The following is a 22,961-nucleotide window of genomic DNA, read 5'->3' on the forward strand; positions in this document are numbered from 1 at the left end:
GCCTGCCGTAAACAGAGATGCAGCCGCTGCAGCATGTGTAAACAGAACGTCGTGAGTGACAGCCTAGCGATTTTATCATGTCAGCTGTGTGGAATTACTTTGCCACAAGCAGGGTTTCCCCCAGTGTATTATAAGACCTGGCGGGCCGCCAGGTCTTACTTCGTCACTACTTCGTCGCGCATAACGCGCCAGCCAGCTGCTGCAGCGGCTAGTAGCTGTTAGCTGTTAGCACGTCGTCCCCTGCAGCGTCAGAGCTCCGGACTTCTGTGAGCCGAGGTGCTTTCACCACATGTGACAATGACCCAGTGTTTCATGTTTCAGCTCGTACGGTTCGCGTTTACACACGTTAGTTTTCTCTGGTCCAAACAGTAGATTACATCTTTGGTAGATCCGTGATTGTCACGTTTCCATGACGACTGACCGGAAAAAGACGCGTGGTCATGTTTACGTGACTCCAGATTATAAAAATATCTGAGGAAAAAAATAAAAATCTCTGGAGACACCAGGCAGTTGTTTTTTAGTTTTTAGTGCAGACAGTTGATATTATTTATCTAAATAGTATTTTTATTATTTATTTATTTTTGTGGTTGGTTGAACAGCATTTCAAGAGTGCAATCTGTAAGACCTGGTGTTACATAAATGTCTTATAATAACACATGATAATGATAATATTTTAAAATTTCCAGTCGACTTTTAACATTGATCTTAAAGCTTTATGGAATCACTCCTTCTAAATTCTACTACTCCATTAATGAATCTGTTACCTATAGGGCCCTGCCATCAGTCAATGGTCAGGGTCAGGCCCCTGACACAAAAAAACACGCTTGGGCACCGGTTGGCTGCTGGTGGGCCACCCTACCACCGGGCTTAACAAGTTTTCTGGGGGAAACCCTGGATTTTATTTCTTCCTTTAGAGGAGCAGAATATTTGTTGCACAGTTTGAAATGGTGTTTTTAGATGTCCATATTAAGCAAAGTACGTCTATACAAATGATATGTATTATTAACATGAACAGGAGAAAAGACGGTATCGGATTGATATCGGTATCAGCAGATACTCTAAGTTGCAATATCGGTATCGGACATGAAAAAGTTGTATCGAGCCATCCCTAGTTGGTACAATTTTTTTTACTTCACTGTCTCCATCTCTCTCCTCTGCTCTCAGTTTGTTATGTCTGAGGGCGGGTCTGCGCGATACGCAAAAACACACAGAGCAGAGAGCCAAAACAGTGGACAAGATGAAGTGTGCACATTAACTGCATTTAAACAAACTCTGGAGTGTTGTCAAGAGATGTGGGCATGTCTATTTGTGCTTTAGACCGCTGTGAAACAACTAGAAATTTTTTTATTTTATTTCTGATTTGCAGCTTAGTTCTCGCTAAACACTGGTCCCTCTCTTCATTCACTCTCTAGCTTGCTTGTTGAGCCGGGGACGAGGATGACCCACCTTTTAGCCGTTTTTCAAAAATGACATGCATATTTAGTGTATACTGACATTAAGAAAAACAGAATAACAGCAGCCTTAACCATTAATCATCTGTAAAGTTGTTCAACATCAAGAGAAGCAAACTCTTAACGACATGTCAGCGACAGAGGAATAATAGGTTTTTCATGTTTTTGAAATCCTACAGAGCTTTTCTTCCGCTGATTAACCTCTCTGCCTTCCATAATGCACAGCGATGACAAGGACTGAACAATCATTGGTTTCAGAGCAGGTGTTAGTGAAGTGCCTTTCAGAGTATTAAGCACGGGTAATTTGATCTCTTCAGCAGAGCTGGTGGCCTCGGACGAGACTTTAAAGGCTCCACACCTTCTACAGAGACGCGCAAATGAAGCACAGCCCTTTAGAGAAAGTATTTACCTGCAGCGTGTTGAAATACAAGCTCATTATCACTCGTGCTGAAAGACAGGAGGCATGTTTTTGCTTCACTGTCACACAACTCTACATGAGCATTTCAAATCGTATTAACAAGAATTCTGACTTCTGAACACCTACCGTGAGAATACTGTAGTTTCCAGGCCAGAAATCACCATGTGACGTCACCACACCTGTCGCTGAGTCCACCTCAAAACGCTCATCGTTGTTGTCTTGGAGCTTGTACGTAACAACGGCGTTTGAGCCTTCATCATCGTCACGGGCGACCATCCTGCAGACTTCCTGTTTACCAGCTTGCTGGCGCTGTTCAGGCAGTTTCACGTGGAAAAGTTTGTCTGTGAACTTCGGTCGGTTGTCGTTGGCATCTAGGACTCTGATCACGACAGTGGCGGTGGAACGCAAAGACGGAGAACCGTTATCTGAAACGATTACCTGGGAATGAAGAAGACAGAGGGTTAATATCATTAAAATCATAACTATTTCAAAAATCAAATAAACATTTCAGTCAATTTTAAGCAAAAATGTAAAATATTATCTGGTTTCAGCCTTTCAAATGTGATGATTTGTCGTTTTTCTTTGTCATATGTTACAATTAATAAAAATGATTTAGTTTTTGGACAGCAAATTGAAGACATTGACCTTTCATTGCCTGTAAGAGACCAACTGTAACTCCCACCTACGTTGTATAACACATCCAACAGTGCGTATAACACATAAGAGTTTCCCCCCCAACAGCCAGAACATATATTGTTATGGATTTATTGATACTCTGAACCACTGATGCACCACAAAACAGCCGGATTTGTTTTTCCTTGTTTCAGCATCGTCCAAAGGGAAGTGAAAAGGTTTTTTTTAAGAGTCTCACCTCAACACTGTGTTCTGGTTTATCCTCCCGATCCAATGCTGACAGAGTGCTGATAACACCTGTGCACACGCATGCACGCACACGCACACACACACACACACATAGAAAGAGAGAGGGAGGGAAAGAATCAATGCTGTTATTGTGTGTGAGAGTCTCGGGAAGTGAGAGTGCTAATTACACCTAAACAAACAAACACAAACAGTTAGGAGAGCTACTGCTACTGTTATTGTAGGTGTGTGTGTGTGTGTGTGTGTGTGTTTGTAGAGCAGTAACAGAGCTGACTGCACCTAAGCAAACACATTTTGGTTTATGGATGTTGTTTCTGCTGTTGTTGCTCGTACATCTCTGTGTGTTTGTTACCTTAAAGAAGACCCTCCTGTGTGTGTACAGTACATGTGTGTATGTCTGTTTTTTTTATGTTGAGAAAAGTTCACCTGTTCTCAACAGTTCAACACGAAAACTTGGCAAATGATTTTATCCTGATTAAGAGTCTTATCAGGATATGTTTTACGTAAATTGATGTCATATCTTTTTTTGCGAAAGCACTGAAAAATAAAAGAAATATACAAAAACATTAAAAATATAATTTTGATAATGATAAAAGGACCTTGGTCTGACAAAAAAGAATTTGGCTTTGCATCAACTGGATTAAATCATTCTGAATCGGTTAAATCTGTGAATCACCAGGCTGAAGAGCCAATCAGAGACCGACACATATCAGACAGTTTGGTGAATCAGCGTGTCTGTCTGTATCTCCAACAGTGTGTTTGTGTCTGATACAGACATAAGCAATGTGGCTCAACAGGTTATTCAGACACTTTTGGCTGCTGTAGAGCTGTTTGTTGGGAGTCTGTTGCAAAACCTCAACTTTTTCTTCACTTTGGATGAGAGGCGGATGGTTTTTCAGGATCCCTGTGGGTTTCCCGCGGGACAGGAGTTGATATCACTAATCATCACGAGACTGGGGCAGCACAGGAAATCAAGTCAAGGGGAGCAGGTGTGATGGGAAACATATATATACTGTAGGTAATAACAAAAAAATCAAATTTTATATATAAATATGCAGGGTTTTTTATACAGGCTTTTTTTTTTCTTTTTTTAACAAAATGCCAGTCATTATTGTCTAGTTATCATTCTCTCTGTCTGGCTGCTGGTTGGTTGCAGGAACAGGAAATTGTTTTTACTCCGTCACTGGAGTTGGATGGGAAAGGGCCCTGACACACCAGGCCAAATGCTGGCTGTCAGCTAGTGTCGGGGCCATTGGTGTGCATCTGTGGGCCTAGTTGTCGCAGCGTGTTTGCATATTTGGAACTGGCCCTTGTCAGTGGATTTTTGGCCGACTTAGAGCCATACAGCTATGCCAATCAATGCACAAGAAGAGAAACAGAAAAAGAAAGGGAAAACCCCTTGAGCCTATCACTGTAGTATCCATGATTTATTTTATTTATTTATTTTACATACTTTATTTTTTGCCTCTGCTCTTTCACCTGTGCTGTCTGCAACCTTTTATTAGACATATTCTTGATTAGAGGAAACTATATTAGCAAAGGGGCATCCACGGTTTGTATAGCAGCATTGCAGAGTCTTCCGGTTTCCTTTTGTCGATGACGAATACAGACTACCACCCCCTGGTGGTATGGAGAGGTATGCAGGCCGGAGCGTACAAGCTAGTTGGCTGTTGGCTGCAGTCTTTGCAGTACGTTCAAGTGCAGCTTTTTGGCCAAGACACAGGCGACATGAAGTGACACTCAGCCTTTGTAGCTGCTAGTTCTTTGATGTTGGTTTGATGTGTCTGGACTCTAAGTGGTGAATAGCCACTTAACACGCATCACCCTCTACTTCAGACCTGTGACCTGATGGGGACACTCAGAAGTACACTGAGACACTTTTGACCCACAAAAAATAAATGCAATGTTTATTGTTGCTTTGTGTGTTCTGCTCTTGTTTTGGACCCTGTCAAATGTAAACTGAAGAGGCTTTATTAGATAAGTTGACAAATTCATCATTAGGTTTGGTGGTCTTTTGACAAGGATGGAACTCTCATTGTATTGTATACTAGTCACTGGTACTGGTATGGAAAACGATCACATATTTGGCATCACAATAATATTCACAATTATTTTTTGGTCTTGAATTAAAAAAATCAGTAGATGGATTTTCTTAAAATCTACCGAAGAAAAAAAACTGGTGAAAAAACTAATCTACACATACAACTAATCCATTAGTTAAAAATAATGTTTTCATCAAGGACATCTATTTTTTAAGAGTTGGGGTTAATTTTAAGCTCCATAAATATATCATCATTAACCTTATTTTTTAATGAAGACACTTTGTGTTTGAGGGTCCCACTTTGTTTCACAGTATTTTGTTCAATTTTGCTCTGTCCAATCTCTTTCTCTCTTTTTTCTTTTTTGGCGCTGTGAGTCAATTTCCCAGTCAGGTTTTTGACCTCGTCTCGTCTAATCTAAATAAATTAAGTGAAGTGTTTTAGGGCAGCTATTAGCTCTAATAGGGACATCAGAGACACACTGGCAGGGGAGAAGGCTGCTAATGCTGCTGGCGGCATAATAACAGGGGTCAGGTGGAGAAGTGTGTTTGTGTGTGTTTATCCGTTTCACACCAGCGCAAACACTGAGGATAACCCTGTGTTTATTGTTGGTGTGAAGTGATTATAGTTTTATGAACATCTGCTCCCCAGCTTTTGAAATAATGAACATCTGGTTTCATAGTATCAACCTATAGCCCCTCAGACATTAAATTCACATTAGGTGATCGTAAAGAGGATTGAAATAAAGTTCAACATTTTCACTTATAAAATGTATATATATGGACAGATCATTGCCATTAAGGGGTTTATGTTTCAAAGTAACCTGAAAACTTAACTCATTGCTTTGTGTTTAACGGCTATAAAACATAATTTTTATCACAGTCTTGCTTTACTTAATTTCATTTATTTTGTTTATTGTATTTCATTGATTGTATTGTTTTTATAGTTTTTATATTTTGTGTACATTCGTTTCCAGTGGTTTTACTTTTTATATCTGTACTGTTTAATGATCAACTTTTAAAGCACTGTGAATTGATTATGCACCAGTGCATCAATACACTAGCACAGTAAAAGTTTGTTTTTGAAGGTGGTATTAAAAAGCTCCCAGGATATCTACAGGTGAAGATTGTATTGATATCCGGGATGGATTTAGGAACAAAATATGCTTGAAAAACAATAGTTTATACAAAGTGCCTTCAGACCACGTCTGAAAAACAAATAGCTGTTCTGAATGGCGAGGACTGGCTGAAAATGTTCTCTGTTATTTCCAAATTTACGTGACTGGACAACATTGAACGTCATGAACTAGTTCTGTTCAAGCAAAACCCGACACTTAGGCTGAAGGGTTTCTTGAAAATGTAACTATGTAGGTGGGATTGTGTCAATAATGGACAATAAAAAGACGTCTGCGCGAGATGGGTTTATTTATTGTTCGTCTGGGAAGAAGTTGAGGAATTCAGTTGCAGGGGAAATAAATCTGTCAACAGAAACAGTAACATCCGAAAGTCAGTCGCCGACAAACAACCATTTTTAACTATAACAGTGGCACACGTGTCATCGTTTCTGATTGCTGAGTTCTGTTCGGCTGAAGGCCAGGTGTGCAGAGGTGTGAAAAATGGGCAGAACTCCAAGTACAATGCAAATTCTTTCCTCTACTGTTCATTCTTAATGCTTAACTACACAGATCACCTCTGCGTCAGCAGTGATGGAGGTGTTGAGCTTTAGAAAGCCCCTTTGACACAGCCTGTTCACAGCAGGAACGTTGTGTCCCTATTCTGCATCATCATTCTGTTTTAAAAGGTTTGAAGACAGAATGGGGGGGTGACCTCTGAGCTGGCAGTGAACATAGTGACAGTGCTCAATCAGTGTCTGTGTAAAAAGAGTAAGCTGGCATGCCGAGGCTGGGATGTGACTTCTGACATTAAGGGTGGGAATTGCAGAGTAACTAGCGATCCGATTCAATCACTATAGGCCACCTACGATAACAATAGTATCACAATATCGGGATTCTGATCACATCGATACATTGCAAGACAATCGTCTAACGATACATCCCCATGTCTGTCTATTTGAAGAAAACAATATACCCCTTAAAAGGCTAAAAGTAGGAATTACGTATTTATTCACTGCATAGTGGTGTCTGTTTCAAAGAATTTGTATATATTAGCCTCAACACTGCATGGCAGCACAGTACCTGTACTCAAGAGCAACTGAAAAGGCACATGTAGTGCTTCCAGTTTACACTACATTGTTTACACTTGAGTACATTCTAGAGGAAAGCAGTGAACTTTTTAAACAGTTTCATAGTAAGTTATTTCACAGTACTTTGCAGATTAAAATTTAAAATCCATCACATACGATTAACTTGTAAAAGCTGAAAGTTGTTTCGATTATCTGTTCATAAGAAGAAAATGAAGAAAGTGTTAAATTTAAACTTTATAGGGGCATTGCTCGCATATAGTAGTTTAAAATTATTTATACTGCAACCACCTAACTAATACTAAACTACTTAAAGGGGCTTCTATGCATTGTGAGTACTCTGACTTTTGTTTATGAAAATTCTGCAGTACTTCTGTACTATCAAGTAAAAATCTGAAAGCAGAACTTTCACTTGCAACAGAGTAATCCGATTCTGTTGAATCACTACTTTTACTTAATCAGGGGAGTGACTGCCTCTTCCACTACTACAGATGGTATTACTCAGTAGTTTAGATATTTTCTATCCCGTTAACTGCAAGGACGGGCAGGAAACCTGAGAGATTCAGGGCCAAAACTGACACAAATGCAGACAGTAGTCTTGTTTAAACTACATAGTGTGTCCAGGACAGATGTCAAAATTTAAGCAACACTGACACTGGTGGCTAAAGCATAATTACAGCTTAATTAATTGAGCTTATTTATGTTAGAAAATCAAAACAAGTGCTAGTGCAAGTAGCAATATTAGTATCATTGGAAATCAAATCAATCAAACACAGCCTAAAAGAGAAAGTGTGTCTGTGCTGCTGCTGCTAGATAGGTCAGCAGAAAGCAATATTTCTGGAAAAAGTAAAAACACTGAAGGAAGAAATCCCTACGATCCACTAGGAGTCACTTAAGATTTGTGTGATTTGGGGAGAAAAACCTGTCAGGGTTCATTTGTCAGGACCGAGTGAAGGAGGCAGTCATGAGAAGGTGTGGGAGCTGCTCTCTGTAGACTGAGCTGAGGGACCCAAGTGAAGTGAAAGACCCTGCTGAGGGTCGTTCAGGCCTTTTACGACAATGCAAACAAGCCCTGCGGGGAGGACATCATTAGGACAGGTGGGGCACATTAGAAAGTGTGTTTTTGTCATTAGCACAGACATGGGAATCAGGGGTAAAGCCTTGTCTCTCCCCCGTCGCCTGTTTTCACTCAGCCGTGCCGGACTGCTGTCAAAATCACGTGAAGATAAACTGTTGTCTGACATGTCAGGACCCGGTTTGTTTGTTTCCGTATCCTTCTCTCTGCATTCACTGACAGTCAGCTATTCCACAGCGGCTACTTCCAAACTGTTTTATGTAGTCTTTAATTTACTCACCGAACCATGTCTAAATTATGTTGTCAAGGGAGACTTCTTAAATTATGCGGCATTTTTGAGCAACATTTCAGCAATATCAATGAGGGAAGAAGACTCTCCCGCTCACAGAGAAAGTAAGAGTCAGTCAAACATATCAGGATTGCAAGGCAGAACGCCAAATTCACCTCGGTTGGTTTAGAAGGGGAATTTCTTTCTTTAGCTAAGAATACAAAATTACCCCCCCAATAACAAATGTATGCAAATTAAGCTGTGTGTGTAAACAAACCCCAGAAAAGAACAGCAAATAGCCCTATTCATTACTAACTGCAAGAGCAAGTCCACCGAGCTGGCACCCCTGGGTCTTTAAGTGCTCCCCATTATCGGATCACTATCTGATTGGATCCAAGATAGAAAGCACCCCGCCTCGTTTGTACGACTCACTAGCACTGATAAACGCAACCATTTGTAATCACTATGTGTGGACAAACTTTCTCAAGGTGAGTTCAGAAACAAAAAGTCAATTTAAAGCTTTGACAAATGTTTAAAAACACAGCAGAAAAGACGCAAACAGAGTGGAGCAAAAAGCTTCGCTCGACGTGGCGCAAGTTAAGGAGAAGAAATACGAGTTTGAGTTTCAGTTATCCAAAACTGTTAGACTTCACGGATTAATAGAGAGAGAAGCAAAACAGCCTGAAGGAAAAGTGTGCAATAAGGATAAGGGTGCTGTTCTATTTCTTCTTATTGTCAATCCCATGAAAAGATCAAAACCAACAACCTTCACACTGGACAAAAACAAACTAATCACAAACACCTCTTAACTTCTGGCTTTTGCCTTCTAAAAGTGAATGTGTAACATGGGCATTCACTCCCGCGTTAAATGACTCTGGAGTAGTCATGGCTGTTTATCGGCTCCGGCTCTGATTGGCTGTGATGAAAACTACACCTGGGTGAACACGCTAACTTAATCCACGTTGTCTGGCACGAGTTTGAAGGAGAGACTGAAGTAAAATATATTAAAAGAGTGACCACCATTACATTGTCACTGGCTCCCTTGTTGATACCAGATCCTTGTAAGATGCCTGATGAGAAGTGTACAACAGCAACTTCCATTATCAGCTTGGGGAAGTTATTACATTTCTTTGATTAAGTTTTAAAGACTTCGGAATACAGTCTGATCTTCTGCTCTCTACTGTTCTCTGTTTTTCCAGCTCATTTGTGATGACGAATGTGACACACAAGACAATGCCATCTTTAGCTGTTAAAAATTGTATTTGTCTCTCAAGACTAACTGACTTTCCTTCTCTTTCTGTGGCACTTATCCTCAAAGCCCATTGGTTCCTACTGAAGATGTAAATCGTTCAATGATACACAGCAGGAAGATATATCAGGCTTTTTGATGTATAGACAATACAGATACAGTTAGCAGATCATTTTATTGTTGGTTTCGGTCTCTTTAGTGAAATTGTTGGCAACACGAAAACTGTAGAATATCAACAGACTAACCAGATGTTCTGACTTGTGAATGGTATTGTAAAAAATAAAGACGACAACAGAAAGCTTCACATTATATCAGTTTCAGGATCGTAGAGGCTTGGAAAATATTTTGAGGAATTTGCTGTTGAGAAATGCTAATGATTTGGGCACATTCCTGACCTGCCTGGCCTTGCAAACAACATCTTTCGGTGAAACACATAATGAAACCTACACCTAAATAACATAAGAGTGAGACGTTCCTCATTAGCACACCCTTGTTCCTGCACAAAGCTGATATCAAAGTCAGACAACAACAAAACAGATTGAACATCAGCACACATCCAAGTCTGCTGAAACTTTAATTCTTCGAGGCTGAATCAGATAGACAGTTCTACAGTATGTTCTATTCTAAATTACTTACACGCTTCAGGTGAATAAAACCTTAGTCAGAAACCTGCATACAGCCATGAGTCATGTTGATCCTGTCGAGGCATGAGAGGTTTCTACACCAGTCAGTCTGAACTGTACTTTGGCAACAGTGGGTTCATATGTGAGAATAACAGAAGGTGGATCATGTTCTAAAGATCAGGTTTCAGCAGCACGTTTATGTCCTCCAAGTTAACACAACTCTCCCTAATTTAATTTCTTTGATCAGGGAGCACTGATGTCAGGTTTTTCTTGTATTCGTTAATGTCTGATGGTTTTTCCTGACAGTTACTATAATAGGAGCATTGCTGCCTTCAAGTAAAAGGTCAGATACTCCATCAACATATCTTCTTAATAGTTTTAGTACCTTGTGTGCAAATTCCTCTTTGGTTTAAACTACATGGCCTAAAGTATGTGGACACTTGACATTACATTTGTTTGATTGTTGAACATCTGGTCTTTCTACCAGATGTAGGAACCTAGCTCCAGGATTTTGCTTCCATTCAGCCACAAGAACATTATATATCACACTGGCTTTTGTCTTCAGTGACAAAGGGTACAATCGGCATTCATTTTCAGTCAAATGACTCTGCAGTAGTCATGGCCCACGGTCAATCGGCTCCAGCTCTGATCGGCAGTGATGGAAACATGACATCCGGGTGGACACGCTAATTTTCGTTGATTGGTTACACATCATGAGTAATAGCGAGAGAGATTTAGTCCTAGCATTCATAAAGTGCTCGGTATTACTTTGTAATCAGTTCACTTTTTTTTATGACATTTTATTCTTATAATTATTATATGTTGACCAATAGAAAACTTACTTTTGGAAGCTAATGGAGAGCCAATATGAAGGCCTTTCTACACAAATTTAGGTCATCTAGATTCAAAACACCTCAGTCTACAGTCAAACTTGACATGAGAGAAATCGTCAGAGTGTAAAAAGCACACACAGACACAATAAACCTTTCCAACAAAACATATTTCATCCTGTGCTTGAATGCACGAGTAATGAAATATCAAATACACCTGCTTATACAAAAAAAAAAGCTTGTTTTAATGTGACACTCTCCGGCTGTTTCAACACCTCCTGTCCTCCCTGCCTTTGTGACGTCTATCAACACAACTGGCCCTCCCTGCCTGTAATCCTCTGGTATACTGGCCTTAGGGTGTGGACAAACACCACAGGTACCTGGAGATTATTGGAAGAGGACAGGGCTTGTAGCAGCTTGCATCTTAAGAGCTAATGCTGCGCTAATTTGCCTCAACATCAAAGTCCACACCAGGTGACTCAGTTGCAACTGTCAAACATGAACACTCACATACCTGAGCTACAGGCCTTTTTAACTCTATTATCGAAGTTTTTTCTCTACAACCTTTCAGAACACGCATGGATGAGTTTGTGAGTGACCTCTGAAGGAGTCTCTCATTATGAAGTTTAATTTTCAACTCTGTCGTCTCAGTGACACGCCCAGGTTCTGCATGGCTGGCTCTGCTCAGACTTGCAACAGTGCATTAGCAAATATCAACTATTTTTCAACCTGTCTTGTGGGAAATAACTCGCTGTCACAGGTTTTATAGCTGCAGCAACACTCCTGAATCAAAATGTAAATCTGCCATGGGGACATGGCGACATACATGTCGAAACAATTTGTGAAAGAGAAAGAACAGCAGTCCTCCAGATGTCTTATAGTCACAGGGGGTGTTTGAATGAAAATGTAGATCAATCACAAGGGAGCGAGCAGCCCGTATTTCTGTCCAAACTGCTTGTAAAATGGGAAGAATACACTGTGCAGGCTGATCCAATTACTTCCTATGTCCCAGCGTTGCTGTGTAAGTGCCTGCCTGAATGTTACGTCACTAAAAGCTTCATCTCATGTTTTAGAGACACACTAAATATTCAAATGTCTATACTTACTGTCACAAAGCTGAAGGTGAAGCTGCTTAGATGGTTTTTATTCAAAACATAATTCAAGTTATGTTATGTCAAAGGTAGAAATTAGGAGAATTTCTTTGCAATGTTACCCATCGCCCATATGTGCCATTTCTGTAGGATCATCTTCAGTATAAAATGAGAAAAGACTGATTATTATTTTACCAATAAAATATGATTTAAAATATGAAATATAAGTTGCTTCCCACTCCCTCAGCAACTTTTCCCCTACTTCAACTACGCTCAGCACCAAAGGGGCTGTGATGCCCAGTGGCTCAATTTTTTGTGCTATTTCAGTTGAACTGTAGGCAGCTAACATTTCTTCAAACCACTGATCTGTTCACATTTGCAAGTGTCATAGGCTTCAGTATGCAACATACTGACATTTCAACAAAACGCGTCATATCATTTTCGCATTACATGTTTATGACCTGACTTTCATGTCTGGAGGTGCAAGGGACGGTGGCGTAGTTACAGGCATTTGTAAGTGTGAAACCAATGGATTATTTAAGGAGACCTGAGGACAGTTTCCAGCTGTGTTTGTGGCAAATTTTTGACTGGAAGTCGGGACATCTAGAGTCGTGTTTTTGGCGATCAAAAATCAACTATTTTAAGCCAAATCATGATCTTTTCCTCACTCTTAACAAGTGTTTTTTGTGCCCTAACCTTACCAGACCATAAGCACAGCGCTGTCACAACATAACATGTAAAACTGAACCAAAAGTGTAAAGTTGCAACATAAAGAAATATTAACTGTCAATATATATTTTGATCACCACATAAAGTATTTCCACTTTTACAGACAGAAAGTCAGTAGGGTTTTCCATGAGACAAGTTCAGGCGAGACAACAAACTGAAGTTATATTTTTCAAATAGCCTTTTGCGCTCTACGAGCAACATTTCAAATTATGTTGATCCCCAGCAGAATATTTATTGGTACATTTATGTGTTTCAACTATCTGTATTGTCAATCAACCTCCAATACCACAGGAGACCAATATTATAGAATAATGGAAATGCATTTCTGTATTCAACAATGTCTCAGCTTATACAGTCTTAATTACCTGTTTTGGGATCCACATCGAAGTAGGTGCGATGAGACTCTAACATCTGGAAGGAAAGCTTCCCGTCAGAGGAAGTGTCCGCGTCTGTGGCCGACACCTGGACGATGGACTTGACCTTGTCCATGTTCTCCTGGACGGTAGCGAAATACACCGGCTGAGAGAGCTCTGGAGCATTATCGTTAACGTCCAGGACCTCCAGGAAGACGTGAGTCCAGGCGATCAGAGGTTCAGTGCCCAAATCAGTGACATAGACAGAAAGCCAGTAGTGAGGCATTGTCTCTCGGTCCAACGTCTCTGTTGTACGAATCACACCTAAGGCAGAAAGGGAGGGAATGAGGAATAACTGTTCAGATGCAACAATGTTTTCACTTTTGAACCACACACCAGTATTAACATGTTTCAAACCTGCGGCTGTGCCTCAGGAATTAATTACCTATCAGCATAATCACCTTTATTTTTAATAACTGTAACCACCCTTGAGGATCTATCAATCACCATGACTTTCATTTCGTTTAAGGTGACTCTTTGCATTTTTAAAAAGTCTGTATTGACGCCCAAGACATGGGTGACACATTAGTGTTGTCAAAACTTACTCAAATTCTCATGGTATAGATGAAGCTGTTACTTATGGTATGCTGGGGTACTAAGAACAAGCAAGACTGACTTTTCTGAACACAGATTACTTCAGAAGCTGTTCACATTTGTATACCCTGAGGGGGAGCTAAAAAACCAGCAACACAGAAAAAGAGACATATTTCAACACAGTTCCATTATGACAGCAAACTCTATTTGGCCTGATTTTATCAGAGCCCTAAGTGCAACAGCAGACTAATGGAATGCATTATGATATGCTGAGAGGTTGCAGGGTATCCTCTGCAAAGGAAATTCTGATGGGAAAATAGAAAAACTGCTGTAACCACCCCAAAGGAAATGTCATGTTGTACAACCAAGCACGTGTCTCATCTTATCGGAAGCAAAGGAAAACTATGTACATCTAACTGCTTCTGCTGAGGAAGATTGTGTTATACGATCCAAAGCTCGAGAAGCCACTAATAGGTCTTGTGGTAAAAGATATGATCTGTAACGAGCCGTTTAAACTCGGAATTCAGACATAAGCACAAAAAACAGATTGAACTAGTTTGCCTAATACTCTACTTCACAAATGGCACCATACTGAAGTACTGGCCATGAATTAAATAGGCTTCTGTTGATCTCTTTAAAGGAAAAGTTTGATACTAATCTCATGTCTTTAAGCTAAATATGAAGCTACCGCTAGCAGCCAGATAACACAGCTGGACACATAAACTGGAAATGGGGAGAACCAGCCTCTTAGAAGCTCATACAATTTTTTGGTCGGGACCAGTAATCTCCTGAAGTCTTCGCTAGTTGTGCAGCAGAAAATTATGAATAAAGTCTAGGCTGTTTGTCTATTTTTTAAAGGGCAACAACAATGTAGCAACAGAACAACAAATCTTCTTTCATTTCTATTTCTATTAGCCCAAGGCCCGATCAGACAGAATTTTAGGCGACCAAAGTTCCCGTCATTTTTGCAGAATGCCTTGAGTTCAGAAAATTCAACTCAGAGCAGAAAAGCACATGATGTCATTGTAAAACTTAAGAATGATAATAAGCCCTGAACTGACCAAAATTGAGTCAAAGCTCCACTTCCTGTAACTTCTACTACAGATGGCAGTTTCCCTGTGGCCAACGTACTGTTAAGGATAGCCTCTCACATTCAATCTGAGCCAGAGTTCGCCCTCCACCTGTACATGTTAATGAAGAGCCTCAGTGTAGAATGAGATATGAAAACAATTTTCCCATTTTCCCCTTGTTAACAACAATACCCCAAACTAAAGGATACTAAAAGACAACACCCAGCCCCGCGACAGTCTGACAGACATCACAGACATCAACAGACATCTTAAAACTACAAAATAGCAACAACACAGTGCTTTTACCTGTTTCCTCATCAATGGTGAACACTCCAAGACCTGAGCCTTCATGGATGTGGTACCTGACGACTCCATCTCTGCCCAGATCCTTGTCTGAAGCTGTGAGCATGACCACTGATGTCCCCACTGCTGCGTCCTCCATCACTCCGGCTTCATACACAAACTCTGAGAACACAGGCCTGTGGAGGTTCTCGTTGACATCCAGAACCTGAATCTCCACAAAACAGGAGGAGGAGAGGGAGCGAGGGAGGCCGTGATCGACGGCTCGGACTGTGAGGTTGTAAAGTGGCCGCCTCTCAAAGTCAAGCTCCCTCTCCAGGGTCAAGCCACCCGTGGACGAGTCAAGGTGAAAGATTCCACCCTCTGTGTTCTTGAGGTTGTAGCTAACGAGGCCTCCGCTGCCCAGATCCAAGTCAACGCTCTCAACCCAGACAAGGAGGGTTCCCACAGGTACATCCTCTGGGACTTTTATTTTGTAAACTTTGGGTACGAACTTAGGTGGGTTGTCGTTTACATCTTGCAAAACCACCACAAGTTCAATCGTGGAGAACAACTGAGGGCCAAGCTTTGCTTGGTCTCTGGCTTCGATCAGGAGATCATGCCTGGGTAAGGTTTCTCGATCCAAACGACCCGTGACCGTGACCTCACCGGTCTCTTCGTCAATTCTAAACATGTCAGTGGACATCAGCAGGGAGTATTGGACATTACCACTCGTATCTGCGTCAAGATCTACTGCATGAGCTGTAAAAATAATGGAGTCCACCTCAGTGTTCTCAGGCACACGTATCACATATCGGGGCTGATCAAAAACAGGAGGATTGTCGTTGACGTCGATGACATTCACTGCAACGAACTTCCATGCAGATGTTTGTGGAGTTCCCAAATCAAAAACAGTGATGTTCAAAATGTAGAATTCTTTGCTCTCTCTGTCTAATGGGCAAACTAGCTCAAGGTCACCAGAGAAAGTATCAATGGAGAAACAGCCATCCTCGTTTCCACTTGATATGGCGTACACCAGCTTACTATTAAACCCTGAGTCAGCATCTGTTGCCTTGAACTGAACGACGGTGGAGTTCAGTGGAAAGCTCTCACTGAGGTCAATTGAACTCGGGAGGCTCAAGTCAAACTTTGGAGAATGTCGGTTGGTGATGTGAATATCAGAGAATGTGTCGTCCTCTTGACTAGTTAAAACAGGTTTGATAGACTCTATCAGTTTATCAGTCAGCTGTTTGAAAATGCCTGTTTCCTGGCAGCGGACCGTCGCATCATCACCTCTGTTAGTGACAGTTACTCTAACAACTGAAGCTTCGGAGGGATGTTTCCCATCAGTGGCTACAACTCCCAAAGTGAACGAATTTGCATGCAGGGGGATCGGTTGCTTAAGGGTGATGGCTCCTGACACAGGATCAATATCAAATACTTGGAGCTCGTTTCCTGACTCGATGACATACCTCAGCTGCTGCAACTCATCTGAATCGATAGCTGACAGCTCAGCGATTGTGTGGCCTATGGGTAAATCTAAAGGTACGGTGGTGTTGCAGCCCACCCTCTCAAACAGAGGGATGTTATCGTTGACGTTGTTCAGGGTTATTGTCACGGGACATTCGCTGACCTGACTGAAGGGGCCACCGCTGTCTGACGCCCAAACTGTCAGGTGATACCGTCTTTTCATCAGCTCGTAATCCAAGTGTTCAGAGGTCGATATGACACCTGTAAACGGGTCTATCGTGAAAGGTAATGGGCCTGAGTTGGCAATAGAGTAAGTCACAAAGCCGTTTTTGCCTTTATCTTTGTCTGTGGCGGCTACTTTCAAAACACTGCTGCCAACAGGGGAGTTTTCATCCAGTGTGGCCTCATATGAGGGGCGGCTGAACTGTGGGCTGTTGTCATTTTCATCCGTTACCTCAACCACTATGTGAGTCTCGGCTTCACCATGATTGGCCACTACATCAAACTCATAACGATTCTTTGTCTCATAGTCAAACTTCTCTGTTGTGACGATGATTCCTGTTTTGGGATTTATCTTGAATTTATAGGTGTCTGGATTATTTTTGATACTAAAGGTAACGTTAGAAGGTACTGAGGTGACAGAAACCTTGACAACATGAGTTTTAGGAGGTGAAAACTCACTCAGTGTGACAATGTAGGTGTCTTCAAAAAATGCCAATGGGCTATAATGATAGGCCGGAAGGTAAAGCTGTGTAATTGGAGAGAGTAAACTCGGGAAGCTCCTGTCTTTAGCTTGAAGGGACAGATTCAGTCCAAAAGGAGTTTGAGACCAGATAATCCTCTTTGTAGAGATCACTTGGAAGTCACTGCCCTGCACCCCTAAGGGGATTATCTCAAAACACTTGTGGGGATCCCCTCCAACAATATTAACGGATTCCACAGGCTTAACTCCTGCCTCCACGTGGACATTGATAGTTATTTTACCGTCCGTGGAGACTGTGGGTTCGGGGAGAGGTGTGATAACCGGAGACCCCGTAGACATCTTTTGTACATTTACTGTAACCCTGGCAACATTACCAAACTTCTGAACACCAGATATCTTCTTTGTCCTGTCCTCAGCTAAAACAGTAAGGTCGTATCTGGCCAAGCGGGTGTGATTGAGCTTCTTGACGAGGCTGACTGTGCCCGTGAAAGGGTCGACAACAAAAGGATGAGCTCTGCTGGTGAAAGAGTAATAAAACTCTGCGTTGCTGCCAATATCGGCGTCTGTAGCACTAACCCTGACCACACTTGACTTAAGTTGAGTGTCCTCCCTGATGGCCACATTGTACGAGGCAGGATAGAAAAGAGGCTTTAGGTCGTTTGTGTCAAGCACCTGGACAAACACCTTTGTCTTTGCCTGAAAGTCAAAAGTGCTTTCAGTTGCCTCAACAGTGAGAGTGTAAGTGTCCCTGACCTCCCTGTTGAGGAGTGCTGAATTACTGCTCCTTGTTTTGATCCTGAGAAAGCAGAAATCCCCAACTTTAACAGCCTCTGCTTGGAAAAGGCTGTCGTCATCGCCTGAGACAACGTTGTAGTTGATTTCCCAGAACAGATCTGTCACTTCGATGCCCATCTTCACTGGCGTCTCAATGTACGTCCGCGGGGCAGAGTTCTCGTTGATGGTGGCATTGTAGAGATGGTGCGTGAACCTCAGCGGCGAGCTGTCTTTTCCTTTTCCAATTCCCGCCTGACATCTCAGCACGTGCAGGAGGACTGCTGCTAAAGTAAGGAGAGTTTTCCCAAAAGCTGCCATCTTTAATACCTCCACGAAGACCTGTGAAGTGGAAAGAAAAAAAGACCAATAAATGTCATGTTATATACTATAAATCAGGATAAGGAGAAGCTTTTAGGAAAAAAACAAGTAAATAGTCTTTTATATCTGCAGAAAGGCACATAATACACATAACTCTTATACCTATGCTATTTTGTAAATAGATCATCGTAGATCATTTCCCCTAAGCTCCACAAAGACAACAAAATGGACAGATTACACAATGACATAACAGCAGAGGGAAGGCCTGTGGTGAGGTATCTGACTCCTGTCCCAACTTGCCATGACCAAAAAAACCAGAAGGCAAAGTAAAACAACACATTGTTTTGGGACCAGAAAGCTGCCTCCGAGCCTTTTGTCAGACAGGTGGCAGCCGAAACTCTTCCCCATAATTATTCCTTTGGTGGCCAAATACTAGCAAAACATACTCCTCAAAATTATTACTTCTAAGCCTATGTCATCACAGAGCCATGAGGAGGGATTTGTAGTTTGATGACTTGGTATCATACAGAAGACAGTGGGTGGTTCAGTCCTGATCCTAGTGTTAACGGCTGCATGTGTACTGCAGGCCTGTGCTGGTGATTGCTGTATGTGCATTAGAAGTCCCTGGAGGCATGAGCCACAAAATTGCTGCTTTAATAAGCGGCAGAGGATCAAGATCGCACACTGGTGGAATAGCAATATCTCTTTTTATGAGGAACGTTTGGCCACAACGGCAACATGAAATGACACAAACAGACACACAGAGTTTAAATCACAGTAAAACTGAACAGATGAAAACAGCTTTGATCGTTCCAAACAATTATACTTCTCATAAAACATTTATTGTACTACATTAAAATGCCTAATTACATGCCAGCTTTTCTTTAAAGCTAGGTTTTCTGTTTAGGTTTAATTAATTAGTTCAAAATGGATAGACTCACACATCTAAAAGTATCCATTTACTACAAATGCAACTAAGTCTTTGAGTTTCCTTCAAAGAAGATTCACTGGTGAGAAAATTGTCTCGTCATATTCCAGTAATCCTTCTTTTAACTAATCTATATTTTCATCAGTGTTTTTCATACTTCAGTGTTGTAGCTCAGATGGCAGTACTGATGTTATCAAAATGCCTGGAGGGATAAATTTGATTTTAACTCTGTGGCTAAGCTAACCGTTTATCTGTGTGCAGATTCAGTTTTTGGGTCATCGGTAACTGATAGTGAAAACAACAAATTTACTATTACAACTGAATCTAGGCCCTAGGCTGATGCTCAAGCAGTAGCTGATCAAAACCAACGTGCATCGAATGGCAGATTATCCACTAGTTATCAATTGCGGATGAAAAAACAAAAAGTATAAAATGATGAAATGGGTCGCCAAATATACCTGGGCGGCCTGCCCGAGTAAAATATATGCATAGGAATCACTGACAGGAGGCACTAGTGCTCAAATTTCCTTTTGTCCACAGGAGCTGCCAGAATAAGCAAAAAATAGGATTACTTGTAGCGGCTGAAATTTGTTAATTTGGTTATTTAATGGTGGGCATATTTTGGCATCATTCTGAACACTATTCACAAATCAAGGGACACAGTACAGGCGATTCTGTATCATCAGTGTCTTCACATAAAACCATTAATAAGCAATTTACAAATCAAGCCCTTTAGGATGAATACAACTGCATACAAGTAACCAATGGTGGAGAGAGAGAAAAAGAACCTGTAATCTGTTAGAAGGCCTTAATTTAGGTGTGACACACGCTTGAGGGAATTCTATGCTTTCTAATGGCAACCCAAAGTCCAAATGTGCACAAGAATCATGGAAAAACAATAACTAACATGTGCCCGGTTTGTGCACAGCCACACCATGCCAGCTCGGATTTCATAACAGCCAGAACTGACAGCAGAAAGAACTGGAGGGCAGAACACTTTGCCCTTCACTGCCACTCTGACAGCCCATCCAGAGCTGAAGGCATTCTGCACAGAACAATCTAGAGGGCAAAGATGTCGCTCCCTGAGATTGCAGATGAAAAGATCTCTGTCACGCTTTTTCCTCTTTCACTTCTCCGCAAAAATAAACTGTTCAGGTAGTATTATGAGAGAAAATAAACCCTTTGACCCCATTGTATATCTGGTGTCTAAATATATGTGAACAACACACAAAGGAGAAAGACAAGAGATGTCTTGATATTGTGCCACAAAGTTATGAATACCAGTGTCATACATATCTCACAATTGATATGGGTTTATGAAAACAGTTCTCCCTGTGTAAATGATGTACTCAAAGTTCAGGTGTGTGTCTCCAGGTAGACTGGCGCTGGGGATTTCAGTGGAGGGTGACAGGTATGTGGGGTTTTTATCTCCAGTCAGGGCACTTGGTGACAGATAATCAGATTACTACAGTCAGGGTCACTACTTGGGATGTTATCTTCTTCATCTGCGAGGCAAGATTACAATAGTGTTAGCATAATTTAGTCCTGGGGCTAGGTCCTATTTTAAGCCAGGGACACTTCAAATGTGGAACCTCAGGTTTTTGTCTTTACTCCAAAAGGTCCATAGAGATATCTCACAGATTGCAGGTCTCACTGCATGAATGCATGCAGATGTGGACTGTTTATTTTGTTTGACACTGCGTCCGGCTCCTAGATTAGAATACGTGCACATACATTAAATCTCACATTGATCTCCGTCTCAGAGATATGGATCTACAGGATTCGCATAATGAGGTGGAGCGTAATCCTCGGTGTGATAATCATAGGTCTAACATGGATTTTGTCTTTGGAAAACACTTTAAAATGCTTATCCCTGTGGACAGAGCAAATCTGTCTGAATTCATATGTCTCAAGGAGGGATTAAGCAATGCAATCCAGGTTCTTCTCCAAGAGTAGAGGTGTGGAAATTTCTCAACTATAAGATGCATTGCAGAACATAATCGATAGTCTGCAGCTTATGCTGATTGTCCGGCCTCAACTGGACAATAAAGTTACGTCACGACGTTGCTCCCATGCTTTGAATTGAAGGCGGACATTAGGCTAACGTTATTTATGTAGGAGGTATGTCGGAGGGAGGCAGAGATCATCTGAGAGTGATAAAAAAAACTCTGAGTAAAACAGAAATCTCGGGGCACATGTCGGGCTTTATGAACTTGCTGGAAAGCAGGAACTGGATGAGACCCACGCTGAGCGTGACTTCTGCCCCACAACGATTACTAATCACAGCCATAAATAATAGCTGTTACAGCAAGCCCAGCTAATCAGCCAAGATCTGAGGAGGCGCTGTCAACTTTGCAGTCCAACTCTGAGAGAAGCGTGTGCAGCAGAGTCAATAAATGCCTTATCCTAAAGCTGAAAACAATATTATTGTAGATTACAACAAACATGTAAAGCACTGCAGGTGAATAAATGTTTTGTTTTTGTAATGTTTATGTATTGAAAAGATGCAGCTCTTATTTTGTGGACTGCGGTTGTCTGGTAATTGGAAGGATTTCCTGAATAAAAGGGGAATTTAAACGATGAAAAGGTAGCCATGTGCAGTAATATAGATCACTGAGGATGCCATACGCTGAGCTGCATCAAGAATAGTTTTGCATTTCAAATCGTTGACAGCTGAATCGAATCGTGAGGCCAGTGAAGATTCACACATCAGTGCAAAACAGGACTTTCTGTCTGTGGTTCAGGTGGAATGACACACTAAATACTTAAGTTTCTTGTTACTGTTTTTTAATTATACTTACTACTAACGCTCATTTTTTTAATAGAGAGATGTTGTCTCTGTCTCCTGCCCAGGGACTACAGATGTAAATTAGCTCATAGCTAACTCTGGTACAGGTAAGAAGCTATGCACTGTCCCTGTCAAATAAACAAATAAAATAAAAAAATAAAGTCAGTGTGTTTTATCAGTTTTCTATTGAATATAATCTTAAAGTGCAGCTTGTCACAATTAATCGATTAGGCCTAATCTATCAAATGTCACAAAAATGAGAAACATTTTTATCACAGTTTCCCAGAGACCAAAGCAACATCTTCATAACTCTACATTTACAGCAGCAAATCCTCACATTTAAGAAGCAAGAACCAGCAAATATTTCAATAACCAAAATAGCTGGAAATTAATTGTCTTTCAGTCAACTAATCGAATACAATCTGCTCATCGTTGCAGCTTTAATGCACACAGGTTTGTATCTCTGAGTTTTAGTTATGATTCGCTCAGTCCACCCAAGCCTTATGGAGCAACAACACAGGATGTAAATCACCTAACATTGTCTATGCAGAAAATGATCAAGACTTCAACACAGCAGAAATGGAGGAAGATGATATAGCTAATACACAAGCTACCAATCTGAAATTGTCCCACATGAACCGTACCTCACAACAGATCATTTTGATTCTGATAAATATGATAAAAGGCAGTGCAGAAATTAAATCTATTTATCTGTTCAAGGATTTATACCTGGTGATATGATTTGATTTTGATACAATTTCCCTGCCAAATATCTACTGTTGCCCATATACTTGACTATTAGCTGTACCCAAAACACATAACTAATGTTTAAA

The 22,961-nt window shown here is 41.1% G+C and overlaps 1 protein-coding gene across 1 annotated transcript in view; it reads right to left on the reverse strand.

The window, feature by feature from the left end:
• fat2 (FAT atypical cadherin 2) overlaps nt 1-18,412 on the reverse strand; it is a 105,983-nt gene extending 87,571 nt beyond the window's left edge. The window contains exons 1-4 of the mRNA XM_073487361.1: nt 15,175-18,412; nt 13,217-13,528; nt 2,741-2,799; nt 1,996-2,307 (exon numbers count right to left, since the gene is read on the reverse strand). Of these exons, the coding sequence (XP_073343462.1) occupies nt 1,996-2,307; nt 2,741-2,799; nt 13,217-13,528; nt 15,175-18,412 (3,921 nt within the window). The remainder of the gene's footprint in view (nt 1-1,995; nt 2,308-2,740; nt 2,800-13,216; nt 13,529-15,174) is intronic.
• Nucleotides 18,413-22,961: the final 4,549 nt, after the last annotated feature.

Source organism: Pagrus major, chromosome 18, assembly GCF_040436345.1.
Source record: "Pagrus major chromosome 18, Pma_NU_1.0".
NCBI lineage: Eukaryota > Metazoa > Chordata > Actinopteri > Spariformes > Sparidae > Pagrus > Pagrus major.